Source organism: Euphorbia lathyris, chromosome 6 (assembly GCF_963576675.1).
Source record: "Euphorbia lathyris chromosome 6, ddEupLath1.1, whole genome shotgun sequence".
NCBI classification, from domain to species: Eukaryota; Viridiplantae; Streptophyta; class Magnoliopsida; order Malpighiales; family Euphorbiaceae; genus Euphorbia; species Euphorbia lathyris.
The window spans coordinates 59,931,632-59,952,291 of record NC_088915.1 but is presented as its reverse complement, the minus strand read 5'-3'; the positions used below and the strand labels follow the sequence as shown (position 1 = coordinate 59,952,291).

Genomic DNA, 20,660 nt, shown 5'->3' with positions numbered 1-20,660 from the left:
TTGGATCAAATCCGAACTAATTTATCAACAAAAACATGGATCGGAAAAGGGACGGCAAAGGAAAAGGACTAATGTTACGAAATTCTGTTTGATTTTTATTGATTTTTGGACGTTTTGTTTATTCCAATTTGGATTTTTGGGGGATTCGGATTCATTACGTGGGGCGTGAGGCTATCACGCCTCCACCTATGGTGCGGCGTATGAATATCACGCCGCACCATAGGTGGAGGCGTGATAGTCTCACACCCCACCACAGGAGACGACGTGATATTCATACGCCGTCTCCTGTGGTAGGGCGTGATAGCCTCACGCCCTCACCTATGTGAGAGTGTGATGGCCTCACGCCCGTGTGAGCAAAATTCAATTTTTTTTAAATTTAATTTAGTTTTTATTAATTCAATTTTGCCTTTCTGACACGCGGGCGTGTGGCTATCACGCCCCACCGTGCGGTCGGACGTGTGGCTATCACGCTCCACCGTGCGTTCGGGCGTGTGGTTGTCACGCCCGACCACACGGTGAGACGTGTGGCTATCACGCCCGACCACACGGTGAGGCGTGATAGCCACACGCCCGTGTGACGGAAAGGCAAAAAAATAGCCTTTTCCCACCCAAAACTCATGAAAGGGAATTTTCATCCTTTCACGGGGCTAGAGGTGGGAATTTGAGGCTGGATATAACAACACCCTAAAAAAACTCATATTTCATTAATTGAGCCTTGACAATGAACCGTTTGGCAAACGTTAGACTTAAAATTGCAATGTTTTGTATGTGGAGGCTAAATTTATTCTTCCCCAATAACCATAAGGATAAACTTATACTTTATTGTTAAAATTGATTTTTATTTGGTTCTTCTTGATACAGTTAAGAATTAATTAAATAAATTTTAGATTTGTAAAAAAAATTGAATGAGAGCTGTCTAGGGCCTCTAAAGCATTGGAACCGTCCATGTCGATAATACTAGGTTTAATATATATTTATACCCTCAAACTTGACACGTTTTACCTAATGACATCCTAAACTTTTAAAATAACCTATCACATTCTTATAGTTGGCTTTAAAAACTTATCACACACCTATAATTGATGATAAAAACCTATTGCATACCTATAGTTGGCTCATTCGGACCTTCTGCACACGAAATCGTTGATTGGTCATTTTTGACAGATGAGGTGGCATACAGAACGAACTCGTGATAGGGGTCAAAAAACCCCTATCTTTGGGTACGGTTTTAGGACTGGTTTTAGTGTTGTTTAGTTAATAAGCGAGCAATTCTCGCATTTAAATGCTTTTGTGTGAGTAAGTTAGAAATTGCAAATGTTTTATTTACTTTTCGTTGTTTAGGCTCGTTTTGTGATCAATTTAGGCAAATACGGCCAAAATGGCATGCGTATAATAATTCCGTTATCTTTTGAAGCTAATTGATCCGTCAAAAGTCGCACCAAACGAAGCGTTTGCTCAAAATAAGCGATTGGCGGGTCAATTTAGCCTTTGGACTAATGTTATCTGGAGTTTTTGTGCATGCGCAGGGATAAATTCGGGCGAAAAGCACGTTGTTGGCGTTCGACAACCGAGCGGAGGCGTATCGGGCAAGACGGCTCGATGAACTGGCCTATTTTAGGCCAGCTCGCCGAGCTGGCTATGCCAGCTTGCCGAACAGGCCCTTAGGGGCCTGCTCGGGCGAGTTGGCGCGGCCAGCTCGCGGCAAGCTGGCCTTCGTAAGCCAGCTCGGCGAGCAGGCCCCTGGAGGCCTGCTCGCCGGGCAGGCCGGCAGAGGGCTGCTCGGCGAGCAGGCAATGCCTGCTCGCCCTGCTCGGCGAGCAGGCCTACGGGAATTGGTCAAAAAGACCAATTCCGCCCCCACGACGTCACGATGGACCCCACGACTTCCTACCTGCATAAGGACACGAAATAGGTCAAGAAAAGAGGCCGAGCCGCGTCTATAAATAGGATTTTTCCAATGTAAATTAGGCATCTTTCATTATTTGTAAATTACTTTAGCTTTCCCCTTGAATTTCCTCTCCATCTCCTCCATCTTCTTCGACCTCCATTGAAGCTCCTTCAAAGCTGTTCTCGAGGAATATTCAAGGTCCGTCCTTAAGACCTAGGAAGCCGATTGCAGAGTAGACAGGTTCCTTGAAAGGGATTTTCGTATCTCCTTTTACTTTACGTTGTTTGTACTCTTTGATACAATCTATGAATCCTAGGCTAATTGTATCCTGTGACATTATTCTTCATCTTTAATAATACTTTAGCTCTTATTTTGTTCTATGCTTATTGATTTAATCTTTGTCTTACGCTTTATTCAACCGGTTTAACTCATTCAAAAGCCCCAAAATCGAGTAGGCACATATTGTGAGCTGAATCTGACCTAGTCAGAGCCTAGGAGATTGACGACCTCTTAGTTGATTAAGCCCAAATTGCTGAGCCTTAGACCTAGTTCGGCCTTACAAGGGAATCACGCACTAGGAACTTCAGGAGGGTAAGTAGGGTTAATCGCCTTGAATACAAGTGACTTAGATTAGGTTTTTAATCAATAGACCTAATAACCTAACTTCATTATTATCGTTCATACCATGTTCCTTCGGGTAATTGCATTAGTGAAAGATCAATTAGGAGTAGTTTAACTTAATTAGGAGTAGTTTAACTTAATTAGGCGTAGAATAACTTAGTTAGAACTAGTATAACTTAGCTAGGAGTAGCGTAATTCAACCTAGGAGTAGATTAACTTAAGAAAACAAACTCAAAACCCACAAAGCCTAGATAACACCTGAGACCAACTAATTCGATACTTGTGGTAAATAAGTCCTGTGGATTCGATACCTGGACTTTCCAGATTTATTACTTGATAACGACGGGGTACACTTATCCCTTAGTGAGTCTTCTTCACTGAAGGCGCATCAAGTTTTTGGCGCCATTGCCGGGGATTTATTTCTTCTACAATATCGAACCAAAGGTCGATTTGTTAGTTTAGGCATTCATTGTGAATATCTTTGTTAATATCAACTATACTTATTTATACCTATACTTGTTAATATCATTTATACTTGTGTATATATACTTGTTTATAATAACTATACTTGTTTATACTTATACTTGTTCATATCATTGTTTATACATATACTTGTTTATAATAACTATACTTGTTTATACTTATACTTGTTCATATAATTGTTTATACATATACTTGTTTATAATAACTATACTTGTTTATACTTATACTTGTTCATATCATTGTTTATATGTACTTGTTTATAATAGTTATACTTGTTTATACTTACGCTTGTTTATATTCGTTTATACAAACGTGTATTTATACTTGTTTATCTTTACTAGTCTGTACCATGTACATCAACCCATATATGTCAATATAAACCGATACTTGTACAAAACTGTGCAACCTTGTATGATATGTATAATCTTCCTTCCGCTTTCATTTATTTCTTGTATTTATTTCTTCTCAGCGTATGCCTACAAGATCAGCAAGAATACCGTGTGTCCCTCTTAACCCTGAACTTGAACGTACTCTTCGCAGGAGCAAACAGATCGGAAAGCTGAAGCAAGACGAGATCATCGAGCCTATCAAAATGACTGACAATGAACGGAACAATGAGCGGAACACTGAGAACACCGGGCCAGAAACTGACACTCGTCTGATGAGTGAGATCCTGGCGCCACACCGACACCAGCATTTGTCCGGCATTGCCGCTCCGAATATTCCAGCTAATACTTATGAAATCAAGTCTGGTATAATTCACTTGATCCAATAGACCGGATTGTTTGGAGGGGAAGCACATGAGAGCCCGAATGATCATCTGGATCGCTTCCTAATATGCGCAGACACTACAAGAACAAATGGGGTTCCCCAAGATGCTGCTAGGCTGAAGTTGTTCCCGTTTTCTCTGACTGGGCAAGCTTTGGAATGGCTGAGAACACTGGAGCCCGGATCAATCACGACTTGGGCAGGATTGGAGAAGGAATTCTTGTCCTACTACTTTCCTCCCTCGAAGACAGCAATGCTCAGGGGTGAGATCACATCCTTCCACCAACCCGAGCACGAAGCGCTCCACACATCTTGGACCCGATTCAGGAAAATGCTGCGCATGTGCCCTCATCATGACATACCCAAGCATCAATTGGTGAGCGTCTTCTATCACGGATTGACACCCACCAACAGGGCTATTGTAGACTCCACAGCGGGTGGAGATTTATTTAGGAAGACAGCAACAGAGGCATATGACATGATTAATGAGCTGGCCAGAAAGAGTGTGCAGTGGCAAGAACAGAAGCTCGCTGGCCCCACAAGGCAGCGGGTATTTGCTGTGGAAGAACAAGAACAAAATCCGAGTGTTGCGGATATAAGTAGGAAGATGGACGTCCTGTTGGCTAAATTCAGCCAACCTCCCACCTGTGTGCACTGTGGCGGCGACCACCATGGAAAGGAATGTCAGGCAGGTAGCCCTTTCGCTGGAGACGGCGTGGAGATGGTCAATTATGTTGGGGGACAGCCGAGGTACAACCAGAACTATAACAACTACAACCCTAACAACCACAACTCCTACAACAACAACAACAACAACTATAGGAGGCCTCAACACCCGAACCTATCTTACGGGAATTCAAATCAGAATGTGCTTCAACCTCCTAGCGGTTTTGTTCAGGAGCATAGAGATCAGGGGCTTGGCATGCCCCCATATCAACAGCAAAATCAAGGGCCAATGCAACCTCCTAAGGAATCTGACGAGGTGGTTACTCTTTTGAAGGAGATCTCAGCTAGGCTTGCCAACAATGAAGCTTTCTGCAAGGATTTGATCAATCAGGTAGCTCAGATCAATAGGGACAGGTGAGAAAGGCCACAGGGTTCTCTCCCAAGCACAACGGAGAAGAATCCAAAGATCCTGAGAAAGGATTGAGTAAGGGGGAGGAATCGAGTTCTCCTCGGTTTAAATTCAAAGCTTGAACAATTACTTCTGCAGTTTCCTTTTCTTTTATCTTTGTTAATTTTGGTTTTTAATTTTTAATTCACATTTTTCTCTTTCTATTTATTTACATTGTCAAGTTTTGCTCCCCATACTCTCTCAAAAAAAAAGATATTCGTCCAGCCCGGGCGAGCTAGGCACTGCCGCCCAGCTCGCCGGGCTGGTCGGTCGAGCTAGTCAGCTCGGCCGACACGGGCTGTTCGGGACTTTAATCCCGAACCAAAGAAAAAAAGAGAGAGAGAGAGAAAGAAAGAAGAAAAGAAAAAGAAAAAGAAAAGGGGGGGGGGGTGACTCATCATCCCCTTCCCCCACTTTCTTCTTATTTCCTTTCTTTCTTTCTTTCTTTCTTCCATTATTTCTTTCTTCCTTTCTTTCTTTTCTTTTCTTTCCCTCTCAAAACCTAACCCCCCAAATCCACCATACTAATCCGAATTCAACAAATAAAGTATGAATCTTTACCCATTTTTGATTTCTAACATGTTTTTAGGCTTAGATTTTAATTTAGGGGGTTAATTTTTGAGATTTGGGATAAAGCCTAAGTTTTGGTTTTTTCCCCTTTCTCTCAAATAACCTTTTATTTGCTTTTAATTCTTGATATTCTTGCAATATATAATTACATTATGATCAATATGTGGTTTAGGTATGATTTTTGTTCTTAATTTGTGAATTTTTGGAGAAATTGCTAAATTTGGGTAAAACCTCCCTTTTAGCTCAAAATCCAACTATTCGGTTTATGTTTTAAAACTTGTCAATAGAACTCTGTATCACACTTTTAGCACATTTTGGTCACTGGGCATTGTTAATTTTGCACGAATTTGGAATTACGGGTAAAATACTTAGGGACTGAAAGTTCATGGTTTTGGTCCCTAAGCTCCTAAGCTATGGTTATGCCTAATTGTTGGTTGTTTGGGGATTTACGTTTGTGTGAAGGGATTCTAACTAGTCCGTTTTGGTCTATCTCTCAGGTACGATGGGAAGGAAAGGCAAGTCCAAGATAACGGTTGACAATGAAGCCGACTCGGACGTCGAATTCAGTGATGTCCTGCAAGCTAAGTATAACCCACCTTTTGGATTAGTAGATGAGCGAGAGGGATTGTTATATCAGTGGTTTTCTAAGCAAGAACTTGCCACCTTAATCATTGTTGACCAGAAATATCTAGCATCTATAGGTCTGGAAAAGGACTTCAATGAAGTCCTAAAATTCCATGGTTGGCATAGACTGGCCACAAAAAGGACCCTGGTGTACTATAATTTCACTGTAGAATTTCTGATCACTTTGAGAAAAGAGCTACCCGCGGGGTGTGGTAAGCATTCTTTTAGACTGAACGGTGTCCCCTATCGTCTCAATGACACTACATTAGCAGCCTTGATGGGAGTCTATAACCATCCAGAGGCAGTCTCGGGTTTTGAGGAACCCATGACAAAAGATAAAGCTTGGAAGCAATTAACAGGCTTATCAGAATTTGACTCCCGCACTGCTAGCCCAATCTCTCTTAGAGACCCAGTGCTAAACCTTGTACACAAGTTTGTGGCTCACAACTTGTTAGGGAAAAATGAGAGCAATAAAATCTCACAGACGGAATTGCTCAAACTATGGTGTGTGGCCAACCAAAAACCCGTTGATAGTATCAAAGCCATCTTTGAAGGCTTTTCAAGCCAGACAAGTAAAAAACGCGGGTCCGTTGGCCTTGGACATTTGGTTACCAATTTCCTTGATAGCCAATTCAAAGATTTGGACATTCGGGAAGATGGTTTCCACCCCACCTTGCTTAACGCCACATTTCTAGGAAAATCTACTTTCCATTCAGTTTTGAACAGGAACCCATCTGGAGGAGCAAGCTCAAGTGGAAGGGCAAGGAAACGGGCAAGAAACCCACCACAACAAGGAGAAGGAAAGCACAACGAACATGAGGAAGAAGAGGCTGCAGCAGCAGATGACCAAACGGAACACCAAGCGCCGGGGACGGAGGCCCAGTTCCAAGCCATCAACACCATGATGGCAGAAATGCGAGATCTTAACCTACGGACCTTTAACACTGTTCAACAGATGGACCAACGGTTCACTAACTTTGAGCAGAATATGGACCGAAGGCTTTCGGGTCTTGAATATGTAGTGGCAGACTACTGCGAACGCTACAACATGCCTTGGCCATACCCTCCGGCCGATCAGTAAGTTGTCTTCTCCACCCTAACTCTTTACACTTGCTCTTTATGATTTGTGATGCAATGTTGGAACTTATTGCATATTTTTAGTGTGAGGAGGAGGGGTAGACAAACTTACAAAAATTGTATAATTTTTAAAATTTTTATTGCGTCGTGTCTAGTTTAGTTTTGCGTTTTTCGGGTTTTATTTATGTTTTGCATGTTTAGGACCTAAAACCGTGAACCTCCTTCGAATCTAAACTTCGTTATTTGTCCTTGAGGGCTGAGAACCGAATCTAAGATTGCATGACAACTAGTTTAGGTGTAGGACACAATCCTTGTATCTGTAAAAGCATGAGCTAAAGTTTGCATTTAGACCCTACTTTTGAAGAAATGTCAAAATCATTACTTAGGTAGATAACTTAAGAATTGAAGGCATGTGATGTTAAACTTGAGTTTGGGGAGAACTAGTAAACACAAAATTGAAACCCAAAGAATTGTGAGTTGAATTTGAGCCTAAGAGCGAACATCAAAAAGCTCTTTTTCTTGACATTTTTGTGTGAATGCTTTGACTTGTGGAAGATTACAGATTTTGCACCTAATACTGTGTTGAACCTACATGCAATGATTTGAGATGATAAACGATGAAATCATCCTCATTAGAATTAACCTTTTTCTTTACCTTATTTTCTCTTTTTCATCCACTCTAGGAAGCCCCTTTGAGCCTATATTTTTTGTAGTTTATAGATTTTTCTTTCGTTCTAACTCATTTTTGCAAACCATCACTTGGTTTGCTACTTAACCCAAATTTTTTGCAAAGCTCACATCGAGCCTTTGTCGTTCTAGCGCTTTATCTTTGTTTATGGCATCATAGTAGCAAACCAAAAGGCTAAAAAGTGAATGAGCATCACTATCCCAAAAAGAAAAAAAAAAGAAAAACAGAAAAAGAAAAAGAAAAGAAAAGAGACGAACAAAAAGGGGAGAACTTCATTCCCCAGTTCTTAAAATCAAAACGTCTCAAGAAAACTTCCTAAAAAGAAAATAATGGATGAATAAAAAGCCCAGTCACTTCATATTTGCTAAAGCCATTTGAACTTTGTTTTTCTAGCGCTATAACTATTAACCCTTGTTGTACCTTTAACCCTCTAACCACATTACAACCCCAATTCGAGGCTGTTTTTGATATCATCAGAGTCATATAGCATAGTAGAGGAACTCGGATGAACGTGTAAAATCAACGTAATCCTAAGCAAGAACATAAGCCGAGAGTAAACACTTTAGCCACCAAAATTGTGTGAAATGAGTGAACTACCTATGGTGAGGTGTTTTACTTAGCGATCCCCTCAAGCTCGTTTTATTGAACATGTGTCCTTTTTCTTAAAAGATATGACCTATGATAATTGAAATGCGGCTTTTGGATATCGTGTCTCTACTTTGTATTTCCGAATGCATGTGATTACAGATGCTCGAAATTATGTCAAACACCTAGTCAAGCCGGGAGGTTTTCTAGTTTGTTTTTGATTACAGGTTTAGTTTTTTAGTTTACTTGGGGACAAGTAAAGTTTTAAGTGCGAGGAGGTTTGATAGGGGTCAAAAAACCCCTATCTTTGGGTACGGTTTTAGGACGGGTTTTAGCGTTATTTAGTTAATAAGCGAGCAATTCTCGCATTTAAATGCTTTTGTGTGAGTTAGTTAGAAATTGGAAATGTTTTATTTACTTTTCGTTGTTTAGGCTCGTTTCGTGACCAATTTAGGCAAATACGGCCAAAATGGCATGCGTATAATAATTCCGTTATCTTTTGAAGCTAATTGATCCGTCAAAAGTCGCACCAAACGAAGCGTTTGCTCAAAATAAGCGATTGGCGGGTCAATTTAGCCTTAGGACTAATGTTATCTGGAGTTTTTGTGCATGCGCAGGGATAAATTCGGGCGAAAAGCACGTTGTTGGCGTTCGGCAACCGAGCGGAGGCGTATCGGGCAAGATGGCTCGACGAACTGGCCTATTTTAGGCCAGCTCGCCGAACAAGCCCTTAGGGGCCTGCTCGGGCGAGCTGGCGCGGCCAGCTCGCGGCGAGCTGGCCTTCGTAGGCCAGCTCGCCGAGCAGGCCCCTGGAGGCCTGCTCGCTGAGCAGGCCCTCAGAGGCCTGCTCGGCGAGCAGGCCGGCAGAGGGCTGCTCGGCGAGCAGGCAATGCCTGCTCGCGACGAGCAGCTCGCCCTGCTCGGCGAGCAGGCCTGCGGGAATTGGTCAAAAAGACCAATTCCGCCCCCACGATGCCACGATGGACCCCACGACTTCCTACCTGCATAAGGACACGAAATAGGTCAAGAAAAGGGGCCGAGCCGCGTCTATAAATAGGATTTTTCCAATGTAAATTAGGCATCTTTCATTATTTGTAAATTACTTTAGCTTTCCCCTTGAATTTCCTCTCCATCTCCTCCATCTTCTTCGACCTCCATTGAAGCTCCTTCAAAGCTGTTCTCGAGGAATATTCAAGGTCCCTCCTTAAGACCTAGGAAGCCGATTGCAGAGTAGACAGGTTCCTTGAAAGGGATTTTCGTATCTCCTTTTACTTTACGTTGTTTGTACTCTTTGATACAATCTATGAATCCTAGGCTAATTGTATCCTGTGACATTATTCTTCATCTTTAATAATACTTTAGCTCTTATTTTGTTCTATGCTTATTGATTTAATCTTTGTCTTACGCTTTATTCAATTGGTTTAACTCATTCAAAAGCCTCAAAATCGAGTAGGCACATATTGTGAGCTGAATCTGACCTAGTCAGAGCCTAGAAGATTGACGACCTCTTAGTTGATTAAGCCCAAGTTTCTGAGCCTTAGACCTAGTTCGGCCTTACAAGGGAATCACGCACTAGGAACTTCAGGAGGGTAAGTAGGGTTAATCGCCTTGAATATAAGTGACTTAGATTAGGTTTTTAATCAATAGACCTAATAACCTAACTTCATTATTATCGTTCATACCATGTTCCTTCGGGTAATTGCATTAGTGAAAGATCAATTAGGAGTAATTTAACTTAATTAGGAGTAGTTTAACTTAATTAGGCGTAGAATAACTTAGTTAGAACTAGTATAACTTAGCTAGGAGTAGCGTAATTCAACCTAGGAGTAGATTAACTTAAGAAAACAAACTCAAAACCCACAAAGCCTAGATAACACCTGAGACCAACTAATTCGATACTTGTGGTAAATAAGTCCTGTGGATTCGATACCTGGACTTTCCAGATTTATTACTTGATAACGACGGGGTACACTTATCTCTTAGTGAGTCTTCTTCACCGAAGGCGCATCAACTCGCACGCTTTTTTCTTAAGCACGCACATGCCACATCATCTACTAAAGATGAGAGATCGACGATTTTGTATGTAGATGATCCGAATGAGCTAACTATAGATGTGTCCTAGATTTTTAAATCTAACTATAACTATAGATGCTTGATGAGTTTTTATAGTAAGTTTTTAAAGCCAATTATAGATATATGATAGGTTATTCTAAAAGTTAAGGATTTCAATAGGTAAAAGTTGTTAAATTTAAGGGTGTAAATTAACTTATAATATTACGATTTAGATCCACTTTAGATATATAGTTTCGGACTATATCTTTATATAAAATCCGTTGTAGTCTAGTCGGTCAGGATATTCGGCTCTCACCCGAAAGACCCGGGTTCGATTCCCGGCAGCGGAAATATTATTTTTGTTTTTAGGAGAATCCTTTTTGTATTTAAGAAAAGGGTATTAATGTCATTTGCTTAACTACACATTAGAAAACCCTAGCCCTTACTGCATCGTTTATTAAAGAACCCTAACGACCCATCTCTCACACTTTCCTTACTACAACCCAACTTTGCCTCCGTCAGAGCTCGCCTCCAACCCCTAAAAATGGTGCATCTCTTTTTCCCTATCTATATCTCTTCTTCTGAATTTAGTTTGATTTCTTTACTCACTGTTTCTATGGCTCTTCATTCAGGCTTCGGAGAGGAAGCTATCGAACCCAATGAGGGAGATCAAGGTGCAGAAGCTCGTCCTCAACATCTCAGTTGGTGAAAGCGGTGATCGTCTCACCCGTGCCTCTAAGGTTTCCTTTCTGTTTCTCCCATTTTTCTCAAACAATTACAAAAGAGATTATTTTTCATTTTTTTCTGCTGATTTTTAATAATCCAAGATTTAAATCAATATAGGTTCTTGAGCAACTAAGCGGTCAGACTCCCGTCTTCTCAAAAGGTACCGCTTGTTGACCTGTGGAAGCTCTATTGCCTTTTTTTTTTTTTTAAATTCTGCTACTATTATTATTATTTGAATTAATTCGTTGTCTTGGACAATTGTATGAGCAGCTAGATATACTGTTAGATCTTTTGGGATCAGACGTAACGAGAAGATTGCTTGCTATGTCACTGTAAGGGGTGACAAAGCTATGCAGCTGCTTGAGAGCGGATTGAAGGTAAAGGAGTATGAGCTTTTAAGAAGGAACTTTAGTGATACTGGTTGCTTTGGTTTCGGCATCCAGGAGCACATTGATCTTGGAATCAAGTAAGTTTTATATATATGCAGTGATTTTATATCCAAACACAGTTTATTTATGCTACAAGACTATAATATGTTTTAGTCATTTATGTAATTGGCTTGGTTTTGGGTTGATTAATTGTTATGCTTTATAGTTTTACTGCATATAAGTATGGTAGCCTCAAAGATACATATACACACAAGTTAGTTCTGATTAGTTTGGTCTTAATTCACTAACCATTAGACATTGGAAGGTTAGGTTGTTGGTTAAGGTGGAAGTCTGGTGACTAACTGTGTTTCCCATTTTTGTTCACATTGTGTCTTTGACAAGTCATATGAGATCCCGAATTGTTTCAATTGAAAACTGTCTAGTCTGTACTTATGTTTTCAATTGTAGCACACCATCCCTAGGAATATGGGTGCAGTTCTTTTTCTTTTGTATTTGAGAAGCATTCAGCTAGAACTAAAAGCTCTAGATTATGTTATGTTGTGAAGATGTAACCGGAAATTGGGAAGTGAAACTTTTGTTGCAATTTGCTGTGGAATCTGCAATTTATTTTTTCTTTGTTTACTCTGGTGAAGGGTAATGTGCTGAGCCTAGAGCAGCACTTGATATTTAATGTAGGATTGAAGATAAATGATGTGCTTCTCTAGATCTCTTTAATAGATGAATCTCATTGCACAAGGAATAATTGAAGGCATCCTAGCTTTGTTTGAATTGAATAATTGTACTAGTTATTTCTTGACAATTAAGTATTCTTTTGTTGTTTTTGATCTTCTTATTCAAGTTTTTCACTTGATATACTATTATATTAGTTATTTCTTGACAATTGTACTAAGGCCAATAGTTTCCATGAGTGAGAACAATGTTTCATTTTTGTCAACTGACTGATCCTTGAAACCTTTTCAGGTATGACCCTTCCACCGGTATCTATGGTATGGATTTCTTTGTTGTTCTTGAGCGTCCAGGTTATCGTGTTGGTCGCCGCAGGAGATGCAAGTCCCGTGTTGGAATTCATCAAAGGGTCACAAAGGACGATGCAATGAAATGGTTCCAAGTGAAATATGAAGGTGTCATCCTTAACAAGGCACAAAATATTGGAGTTTAAAACTTAGTGTTTGAGTTCAAGTTTTGAAGTTTTATATTTTGCATAATCTTTTTTGTTCTTTTACAATGTTGGTGTTAGAACCGTGCCAGAAGAATTTTTGAATTGGTAGAATTTGGAATTTCTTAGTTTGCTTTTTCAGTTAAGCTATGGTGGTCTATATTATCCCTATATCTGACGCATATGGCTTTATGTTACCCTTGATGAAAATGAGTTGAGAACAAATATTGATTAATGTGGTGGAAAGTTTATGAATTGATTTCTACGAATGAGAACTAAAATATTTATATTTCATGAAGTTTATGGGGAATAAATAACCCTGGTAAGTAGTGAGAAAGCAACCAGATAAAAAATTCCTAAAGATCTTGCTTTCTAACTAGAGCTTCACAGTAGTCTTAATCATTGTTCAAGTATTTGGGAGCTCAGCAATTCCAAAAGTTGGCTTTTCTTCAACTTGGAATAACCTTTAATAGCTCTAGACTTGGCCAGCTCCTTCAACTGGGTCAGTTTCATTTCCTCTAATGGCAAAGTTGGCACCTTGCCATGATCTGTAGTTACTGAAAAACCGCTGTTTTCCTTGATTTGTTTTCCTCTTGGAATCGATGGAGATGGTATTGGGGACTTCTTCACAAAATTTGATGGTGGGCGGGTAATGTTAATGCTTGCTTGTGAGTGTTGTGTGCTCTTTTGCATCTTTTCATCCTTGTTCGGAACAAGTTGTTTCTGTGACAACACTTGAACCTTTTTCCTGCTCTTAGTAGCAGTTGCTGCAATTATAAAACTCTAATTCAGGTATGGCCAATGTCAAAGCATTAAGTATCCATTTGGAATGGCCTGTGTCAATGCATGATATGGTCAAAAAGTGCTGTTTTTTTTACACAAGAATGAATAGGGAACTTTTTTTTTTCCCAATGCAAAGCAAGCAGATTTGGATGAAATTTTCCAGTACAATTCAAAATATGAGATGTAGAATGACAAAAGTTCCACCATTTCAGCTTGTAAAATTTACCTTTATTTGGTTTTTGTGGTTGACGAGGAACCTTTGGAATGGATTCCGTCGGAGACTTCTTGGCGCGCTTTGCCTCAGCCTTTGAGATTGAGGACAATATTCGTCTGAACAGGGCAGTTATCTTCTCTTGTTTAACTGACTCGGGGAGTTCATCATAAGAGGATAGAGATGTTTCATTGTCATCCTCCTTTTCTGATCTTCCTGGTTGAAGAGGTCTGCCTCCATCAGAATTCGCACTCCTAACACTAAATTTAAGCACATTCTTTTGCCAAGTGACAGGTAGACGCCCATCTGCAATCTCAGCCAAATTTAACAAGCTGCATCAAAAGCGAGCTCTCAGTTTGAAGTTCATCAAATTTCACCCTCACATCATTACGCTGACTTCATAACCATTTCATGAAATAAGAAGGGATAAACTATAACCTAGAAAGATCAACCAAGCAAAAATGTAAAGAAAATAACTTTGATCTCCACATGACAATAGAGATGCAGAATGCAATGTTTTTATACTCCAATCAACTCTATTGATGAAGGGGAACTATTGCAATCTCTGCCCTCACCCCAGAGAAACCATGGAAAAGGAACTGGCTATGTTGATTACCATTATTGACTAGTTCATGGTTAATCATTAAAGTTTAAGCTACAATTATGAAACTGCATCATCACATAATTGTTCAATCACTAGTTCATCACATAATTCAATTGTAAGTTTGACAAGGGCATTTTATGCATTCGTTGAATAACAATCAGAGAAGGAAGTTATCATATCCATAACAACAACAATCAGCAAATCTATCACTATACAGAGTCAATTACTTCAAAACAAAATCAATTCAACCGGCAATTTAATATTCAGAGAAAGAATAGCACCTAATTGAAATTCACGAAATTGGGAATTGCGAGGAGGGTTTAAGTCAACGAAGGTGATACCATTCAGAGAGAAAAGGGGATTCCTCAGCCTGATTTGCTTGCTGTAAGAAAAATAAATTGGAGTTTTGTGAGCATAGAGATTAATTCCATTCATAATTTCAGGGAAGAAACCTCTTCGATTCTTAATTTGCAGATAGATGGAGTAGATTCAAAAGATGATTTGTTTATTCAGCAAGGCCACATCTTGCTTTGGCGCGTGTAAGCCACATGGTTTATTTATGGACACAAAATTGGTTTAGCCGTGCAGAAAAATCAAATCTTTCTCTCTCATTCTTTAGTCCTTCTTGCTAGGATTTCATTTTCCCGCCTTGTCCTGTATTCAATGTTGATTTCCATAGCCGAAACCGCACTGCCAAAGTTCTTTGTCTCTCCACAAAACAATGCCCGCCGAGAAACATCTCAAAATGCCTTATTGTTCAATAGACTACATTCCAGGTCTACTTTATCATCAAATCTGCACATTTGTTATACCGTATTGCCCGTGTCTCTCTCGTTTTCTACAGCGGAAGAACATAAAATCTCGGATTGCAACAGAAAAATCTCTAAATTGTGTGAATTGGGTAATCTCAGAAAAGCCATGGAATTGCTGGACGTGTCTCCAGTAGCCAAAATTGAATCAAGCACTTACTGTGAAATTTTGCAGCTCTGTGCTGATAACAACTCTTTAAAAGATGGGAAACACGTTCATTCTATAATTTCCTCAAGTGGGATTTCAATTCACGGTGCTTTGGGAGCAAAACTGGTATTTATGTATGTGACTTGTGGGAATATCAGAGAAGGGAGGCTAATTTTTGATCAGATTGCTAATGAGAAAGTTTTTCTTTGGAATTTAATGTTAAGCGGCTACGCAAAGATTGGTGATTTTGAAGAAAGTGTGTATTTATTCAGGCGGATGTTGGATTTAGGAATTGAAGTAAACTCTCATACATTTTCCTGCATTTTGAAGTGTTATGCGACTCTAGGAAGTTTGAAGGAAGGTGAATGTGTTCATGGGTATTTGCTGAAATTGCGTCTTGCCTCCAATACTTTTGTTGTTAATTCTCTTATTTCTTTTTACTTCAAGATTGGAAAAGTTCAATCTGCACAGAAGGTGTTTGATGAAATGAGTGACCGAGATATTATATCATGGAATTCAATGATAAGCGGCTGCGTATCATCTGGTATGCCTGAGAAAGGACTTCGGTTTTTCCAAGAGATGCGAGATTCGGAAGTTAGCATCGATTTGGCTACAATGGTTAACGTTCTTGCAGCTTGTTCAAACTGTGATGATGTTATATTCGGCAGAGCTGTTCATGCTTTTGCAATAAAAGCCCGTTTGGATCAGAGATTAACATTTGCTAATACATTACTGGATATGTATTCTAAATGTGGTGATTTGGATGATGCAATTCGAGTATTCGAAAAGATGGGTGAAAGAAGTGTTGTATCTTGGACTTCCTTGATTGCAGGTTATGCTCGAGAAGGCAAGTCCGGAGAGGCTATTAGATTGTTCCGTGACATGGAAAGCGAAGGTGTTCGACCCGACATTTTTACTATCACAGTGGTTCTTCATGCTTGTGCTTGTAATGGGTCATTAGAAGATGGAAAGGAGATCCACAATTACATCAAGGAAAATAATATGCAATCAAATCTCTTTGTATGTAATTCTCTTATGGATATGTATGCAAAATGTGGAAGTATGGAAGAAGCTAATTCAGTGTTTCTAGAGATGCCTGTAAGGGATATTATCTCATGGAATACTATGATTGGAGGGGCCTCAAAAAATGGTTTTTCTAATGAAGCTCTTACTCTTTTCGCTTCGATGGTACGAGAATCGAAACCTGATGGTAGGACGGTGGCGTGTACTCTTCCAGCTTGTGCTAGCCTAGCTGCTCTAGATAGAGGCAGAGAAATCCATGGCTACGTACTGAGAAATTGTCATCTTTCTGATCAACCTGTTGCTAATGCACTTCTTGACATGTATGTGAAATGCGGGGCAATACCTCTAGCTGAAACACTCTTCGATATGATTCCAGTGAAGGATCTGATCTCGTGGACAGTGATGATTGCGGGGTATGGAATGCACGGACTTGGAAAAGAAGCTATTGCTACCTTCAATGAGATGAGACAAGCAGGGACTGAGCCTGATGAAATTTCCTTTGTCTCTGTACTATATTCTTGCAGTCATTCCGGGTTGCTTGATGAAGGATGGAGATTCTTTAACATCATGCAACAGGAATGCCATATTGAGCCGAAATTGGAGCACTATGCCTGCATGGTGGATCTTCTTGCTCGAACTGGAAAACTTTCAACAGCATATAAGTTCATAAAATCAATGCCGATTGAACCTGATTCGACTATCTGGGGCTCTCTCCTCTCCGGGTGCAGGATTCACCATGATGTCAAATTAGCTGAGAAAGTGGCAGAACATATCTTTGAACTAGAACCAGAAAACACAGGATACTATGTACTCTTGGCAAATATCTATGCTGAGGCTGAAACATGGGAAGAAGTTAAAAAACTGCGCGAGAAGATTAGCCAGCAAGGTTTGAAGAAAAATCCTGGTTGTAGTTGGATAGAGGCGAAAGGCCAAGTTCATGTATTTGTTGCTGGAGATAGCTCGCACGCACAAGCAACAAACATCGAGCAAATACTAAAGAGGTTAAGGTCAAGGATTAAGGAAGAAGGCTACTTCCCTCAAATGAAATATGCAATGACTAATGCAGATGACATGGAGAAGGAAATGGCACTCTGCGGACACAGTGAGAAGTTGGCCATGGCTTTTGGAATATTGAACTTGCCACCAGGAAAAACAATGCGGATAACCAAAAATCTAAGAGTCTGCGGCGACTGTCATGAAATGGCGAAATTCGTCTCCACCTTAGAGAGAAGGGAGATCATAATGAGGGACTCTAGTCGATTTCATCACTTCAAGGATGGTACTTGCTCTTGCAGAGGTTTCTGGTAAAGCTAGCTTGCCTCTTTTGTTGAGTAAATTGTTTGTGGATAAATTTTTAGGAAACCAATTTCTTAGATCAGTATTTTATTTTATGTATACTAGGTTTGAATGGAAAATTAACAGATGATAAGTTCAAAATTTTGAGTCTCAAATTATTGACAAACTCTTGTGTCCTTTGAGATTAAATGAGATAATGATTTTATCAGAAAAAGCATTGTCATTTGGACTACATAGACAAAGAAAAATGAAACTGAGAAATCTAGTTGTTGTGACCATTCGAGTTGTAATGTATCTATATGTTTTATATAATTAAATGTATATGATATAAATGTAAGAAAAATGATTATTCTTGTGCCAAAAGGTTTGTCTATGTAGATCATGTGAGCAATTGTTAACCCCTTAAGAAAGTACATCTAAATGTATTGGACTATTTTAAAACTATTGAACAGTTAGGAAGTGAAGAATGAGAAGCTGATAAAACCAATAGATGATTTAAGTGGCAAGGATTAAAATAATGCCATCCTAACGGAGTCGTGACCAGTTCATACTCGGCTCGGCAGAAAATGGACGAGCTCGAGTTCAAGATCACATTCGAGCTCGGTGTATTAAGAAAATTATTCTAATCGTGAGCTGCTCGTTTATTTGTTCACAAGTTTTGCTCATTAATTTTGTTCATATGAATTTTCATCGTGACTAAGGCTTTGTTGTTGTTGTTGTTGTTGTTGAATTTTCATCGTGAATAACTCATTAATTATGTTCATAAGCAAGGCTCACAAAAAACTCATTAATTTTGTTTAAAATGAAGAATTGAAATCGTAGAAAGGATTTCAATCTTATTTGAAATTTCTTTAACGTAAACTTACATCGTTTTAAAGCCTAGAAAACTAAATTTCACACAAAATTGCTTAGTTTTACATTTCGAGCTGAGTTTGTTTAGTTTTACATTTCGAGCTGAGTTTGTTTATGAATCCGTTCATGAACATTACAATGGAGTTTGTTCACAAATCTATAACCAAGTCTGTTCGTGAACTTTCGAGTCGAGTTTTGTTGTACTCAAGTTAGACTCGTTTATGAATCGAACTTCAAAATGGTATTCAAACTGACTGTTTATAAATGGAGCTGAATACAGCCGAACTTTTATGGAGCGAACGACGGAACTATCATGAGAGAGGTTTGCTAATTTACATGACTAATCCTAATCATATACAAGTATGTGTTTCATGATTTGTTATTATAAGCCGTATTCCTGACAGCTCATGAACTTGAATATCCAGCAGGCTGAGCTATAGTTGTGTCAGTGGGTGGTATGATTATATGGTGGGGAATAAATTCAGGAAGGGGAAGAAATCGCAATCATTATCTTCACTTTAACTGTCCAAATGACACTGCTGATCTGTGGTATTGATTGAGCTTTGTCCAACTAGTAATTACTGATTGCACTTTTCCACCTCCAGCTTCTTCTTTTTTTACTGAAATGTTGATAAATGCAGGTTTCTAGAACCCAATTAGGAGTGGCAATGAACACCCCTAGTATATATGAATATTGGAAAGATCATTGTTTTGAGAATGAAAGAGGGCAGAGAATATGTAGCTTCACTTGATTAATTAACTGTACTTTAAACGAGAACTGATTAAAAACTGACAGAAACAATCCCTTCTATATTGATCACAAACCATTAATAAGAGAGAATTACAAAACTGCGTGAAATGGAAGATCATTTATGTATTTAGATCAATTACTCAACCCATTACCTATTTAGACTATATATTTATCACTTTCCCAAAATGCCCTTCATATATATATAATAACTTTAGCAAATTTTCCTTTCTTCTTCTATAACGCGAACCTTGCGAACACAACGCGACGAACCTTGCGAACACAACCCGACATTTCCAACGACAAAATCTCTGCATTTCTTCTTCCAAAGTCTTTCAAATCGATTTCAATGGTAAGAATCGGCAAGACGATATGTGTTTTTGCGATTTTGGATTCCAATAGCAATCGTTTCAGTCCCTCTTATCGTATATTACTTCTTTTGCAAAATGAAACTTACAAATAGTTCAAAACAGTTAGGTCGACTTTATTTTGCAGAAATTACTACTTCGCAAATGAATTTGATTCGCAGATTTCGCAATTTGCAAAGCAAATTCATCTTCGTGAAGAGGAAGAGAGAGGTGTTTCACCGATTCTAAAATTTGCGAAGTTACAATGCCCATTGTGGATTCGCATATTGGCTTCTAACTTTGCAGATTTCTCAATATGCTAAGCAAATCCATATTCGTCTAGTATTATGTTTCACAAATTATAAAATCTGCGAAGTTACAAGTAATATGCGAATTCGCATATTGGCTTCTGCATAACCTCAAATTTGCGAAGTAAGCAGGGATTTTGTAAAGTAGTATTTTATTCATTATTTGACTAATTTGAACTACTTTTTGTTGAAGGCTGATCATTCCAACTCATTTCAAAAAGAGGAAAAGGACATTAAGTGAGAATAGTACAAAAGACATCGCTTTCAAGTACCCCAACACATGGAATACAAAAGCTACAATCATAGTGAGGGCTGATGCTGAGGTGATGAAGAAAGTGAAGGAAATGTTATTAGACATGCAATTGGATATGTTGAGGAATCTGTACTTCGAAGGTAGCCCAAGCTTAATTCCCAGAAATATATTTGAGACATTCTTAGGCATAAATTGGGGAGAGACAAACAACGATGATGCAGTCTCCATGGTTATGTTGTTCATTATGTTGAAACACAATTTTCCAATAGTTTTTGATTTTTATAAAAATAATCTAATCAAAATCCCAAAATTAAATTAATCATGAAATCCTAAAAATAAAATTTATTTTATTAATCAATAACATTTTCTTCAAGTGATTGAGATACTGGATGCATAAACCTATAGTTATATTCGTTTCCACGAATAGAACAGGTCTTAGACGTTTCATGATTATCAATCAACGGATACTCCATACATGTTTCATAACACAAGATATAAACATTATGAATTATTTTCTTTATTCATATACCACATATA

The 20,660-nt window shown here is 39.0% G+C and overlaps 3 protein-coding genes and 1 non-coding gene across 5 annotated transcripts; 3 read left to right on the top strand and 1 right to left on the bottom strand.

Moving 5' to 3' along the window:
- The first annotated feature begins 10,747 nt into the window (after nucleotides 1–10,747).
- On the top strand, nucleotides 10,748–10,820 carry TRNAE-CUC (transfer RNA glutamic acid (anticodon CUC)). The gene has a single exon. It is a non-coding gene; the product is annotated as a tRNA-Glu (tRNA).
- Nucleotides 10,821–10,897: 77 nt separating this feature from the next.
- Nucleotides 10,898–12,912, top strand: LOC136232280 (large ribosomal subunit protein uL5). Its single transcript, XM_066021339.1, has 5 exons — nucleotides 10,898–11,017; nucleotides 11,103–11,210; nucleotides 11,314–11,356; nucleotides 11,467–11,662; nucleotides 12,546–12,912. Exons 1-5 carry the CDS (start codon nucleotides 11,015–11,017, stop codon nucleotides 12,742–12,744), a joined length of 549 nt encoding a protein of 182 aa, XP_065877411.1. The 5' UTR covers nucleotides 10,898–11,014; the 3' UTR covers nucleotides 12,745–12,912.
- Nucleotides 12,913–13,009: 97 nt separating this feature from the next.
- LOC136232279 (SAP-like protein BP-73) lies at nucleotides 13,010–14,805 on the bottom strand. Of its 2 annotated transcripts, none has more exons than XM_066021338.1 (3): nucleotides 14,681–14,805; nucleotides 13,751–14,041; nucleotides 13,010–13,508 (listed from the first exon to the last, which is right to left on the bottom strand). In XM_066021338.1, the coding sequence occupies exons 1-3, from the start codon at nucleotides 14,772–14,774 to the stop codon at nucleotides 13,141–13,143; spliced, it is 753 nt and encodes a 250-aa protein (XP_065877410.1). In that variant the 5' UTR covers nucleotides 14,775–14,805; the 3' UTR covers nucleotides 13,010–13,140. The 2 variants fall into 2 exon arrangements, with proteins under 2 accessions (XP_065877410.1, XP_065877409.1); XM_066021337.1 differs by having other exon boundaries at nucleotides 14,621–14,786.
- A 166-nt stretch (nucleotides 14,806–14,971) lies between these two features.
- Nucleotides 14,972–17,990, top strand: LOC136232278 (pentatricopeptide repeat-containing protein DOT4, chloroplastic). The gene has a single exon (XM_066021336.1). It carries the CDS (start codon nucleotides 15,003–15,005, stop codon nucleotides 17,625–17,627), a length of 2,625 nt encoding a protein of 874 aa, XP_065877408.1. The 5' UTR covers nucleotides 14,972–15,002; the 3' UTR covers nucleotides 17,628–17,990.
- The last annotated feature ends 2,670 nt before the right edge of the window (nucleotides 17,991–20,660 follow it).

Bases quoted from the DNA above. Each gene is read 5' to 3' on its own strand.
- LOC136232280 (XM_066021339.1), top strand. The intron at 11,211-11,313 runs GTTTCCTTTCTG...AAATCAATATAG, and splicing joins GTCTCACCCGTGCCTCTAAG to GTTCTTGAGCAACTAAGCGG. The intron at 11,357-11,466 runs GTACCGCTTGTT...TTGTATGAGCAG, and splicing joins GACTCCCGTCTTCTCAAAAG to CTAGATATACTGTTAGATCT.
- LOC136232279 (XM_066021337.1), bottom strand. From the start codon at position 14,774: ATGAATGGAATTAATCTCTATGCTCACAAAACTCCAATTTATTTTTCT. The intron at 14,042-14,620 runs GTGCTATTCTTT...CTGAGATTGCAG, and splicing joins ATTTCGTGAATTTCAATTAG to ATGGGCGTCTACCTGTCACT. The intron at 13,509-13,750 runs GTAAATTTTACA...TTATAATTGCAG, and splicing joins ACCACAAAAACCAAATAAAG to CAACTGCTACTAAGAGCAGG.
- LOC136232278 (XM_066021336.1), top strand. From the start codon at position 15,003: ATGTTGATTTCCATAGCCGAAACCGCACTGCCAAAGTTCTTTGTCTCT.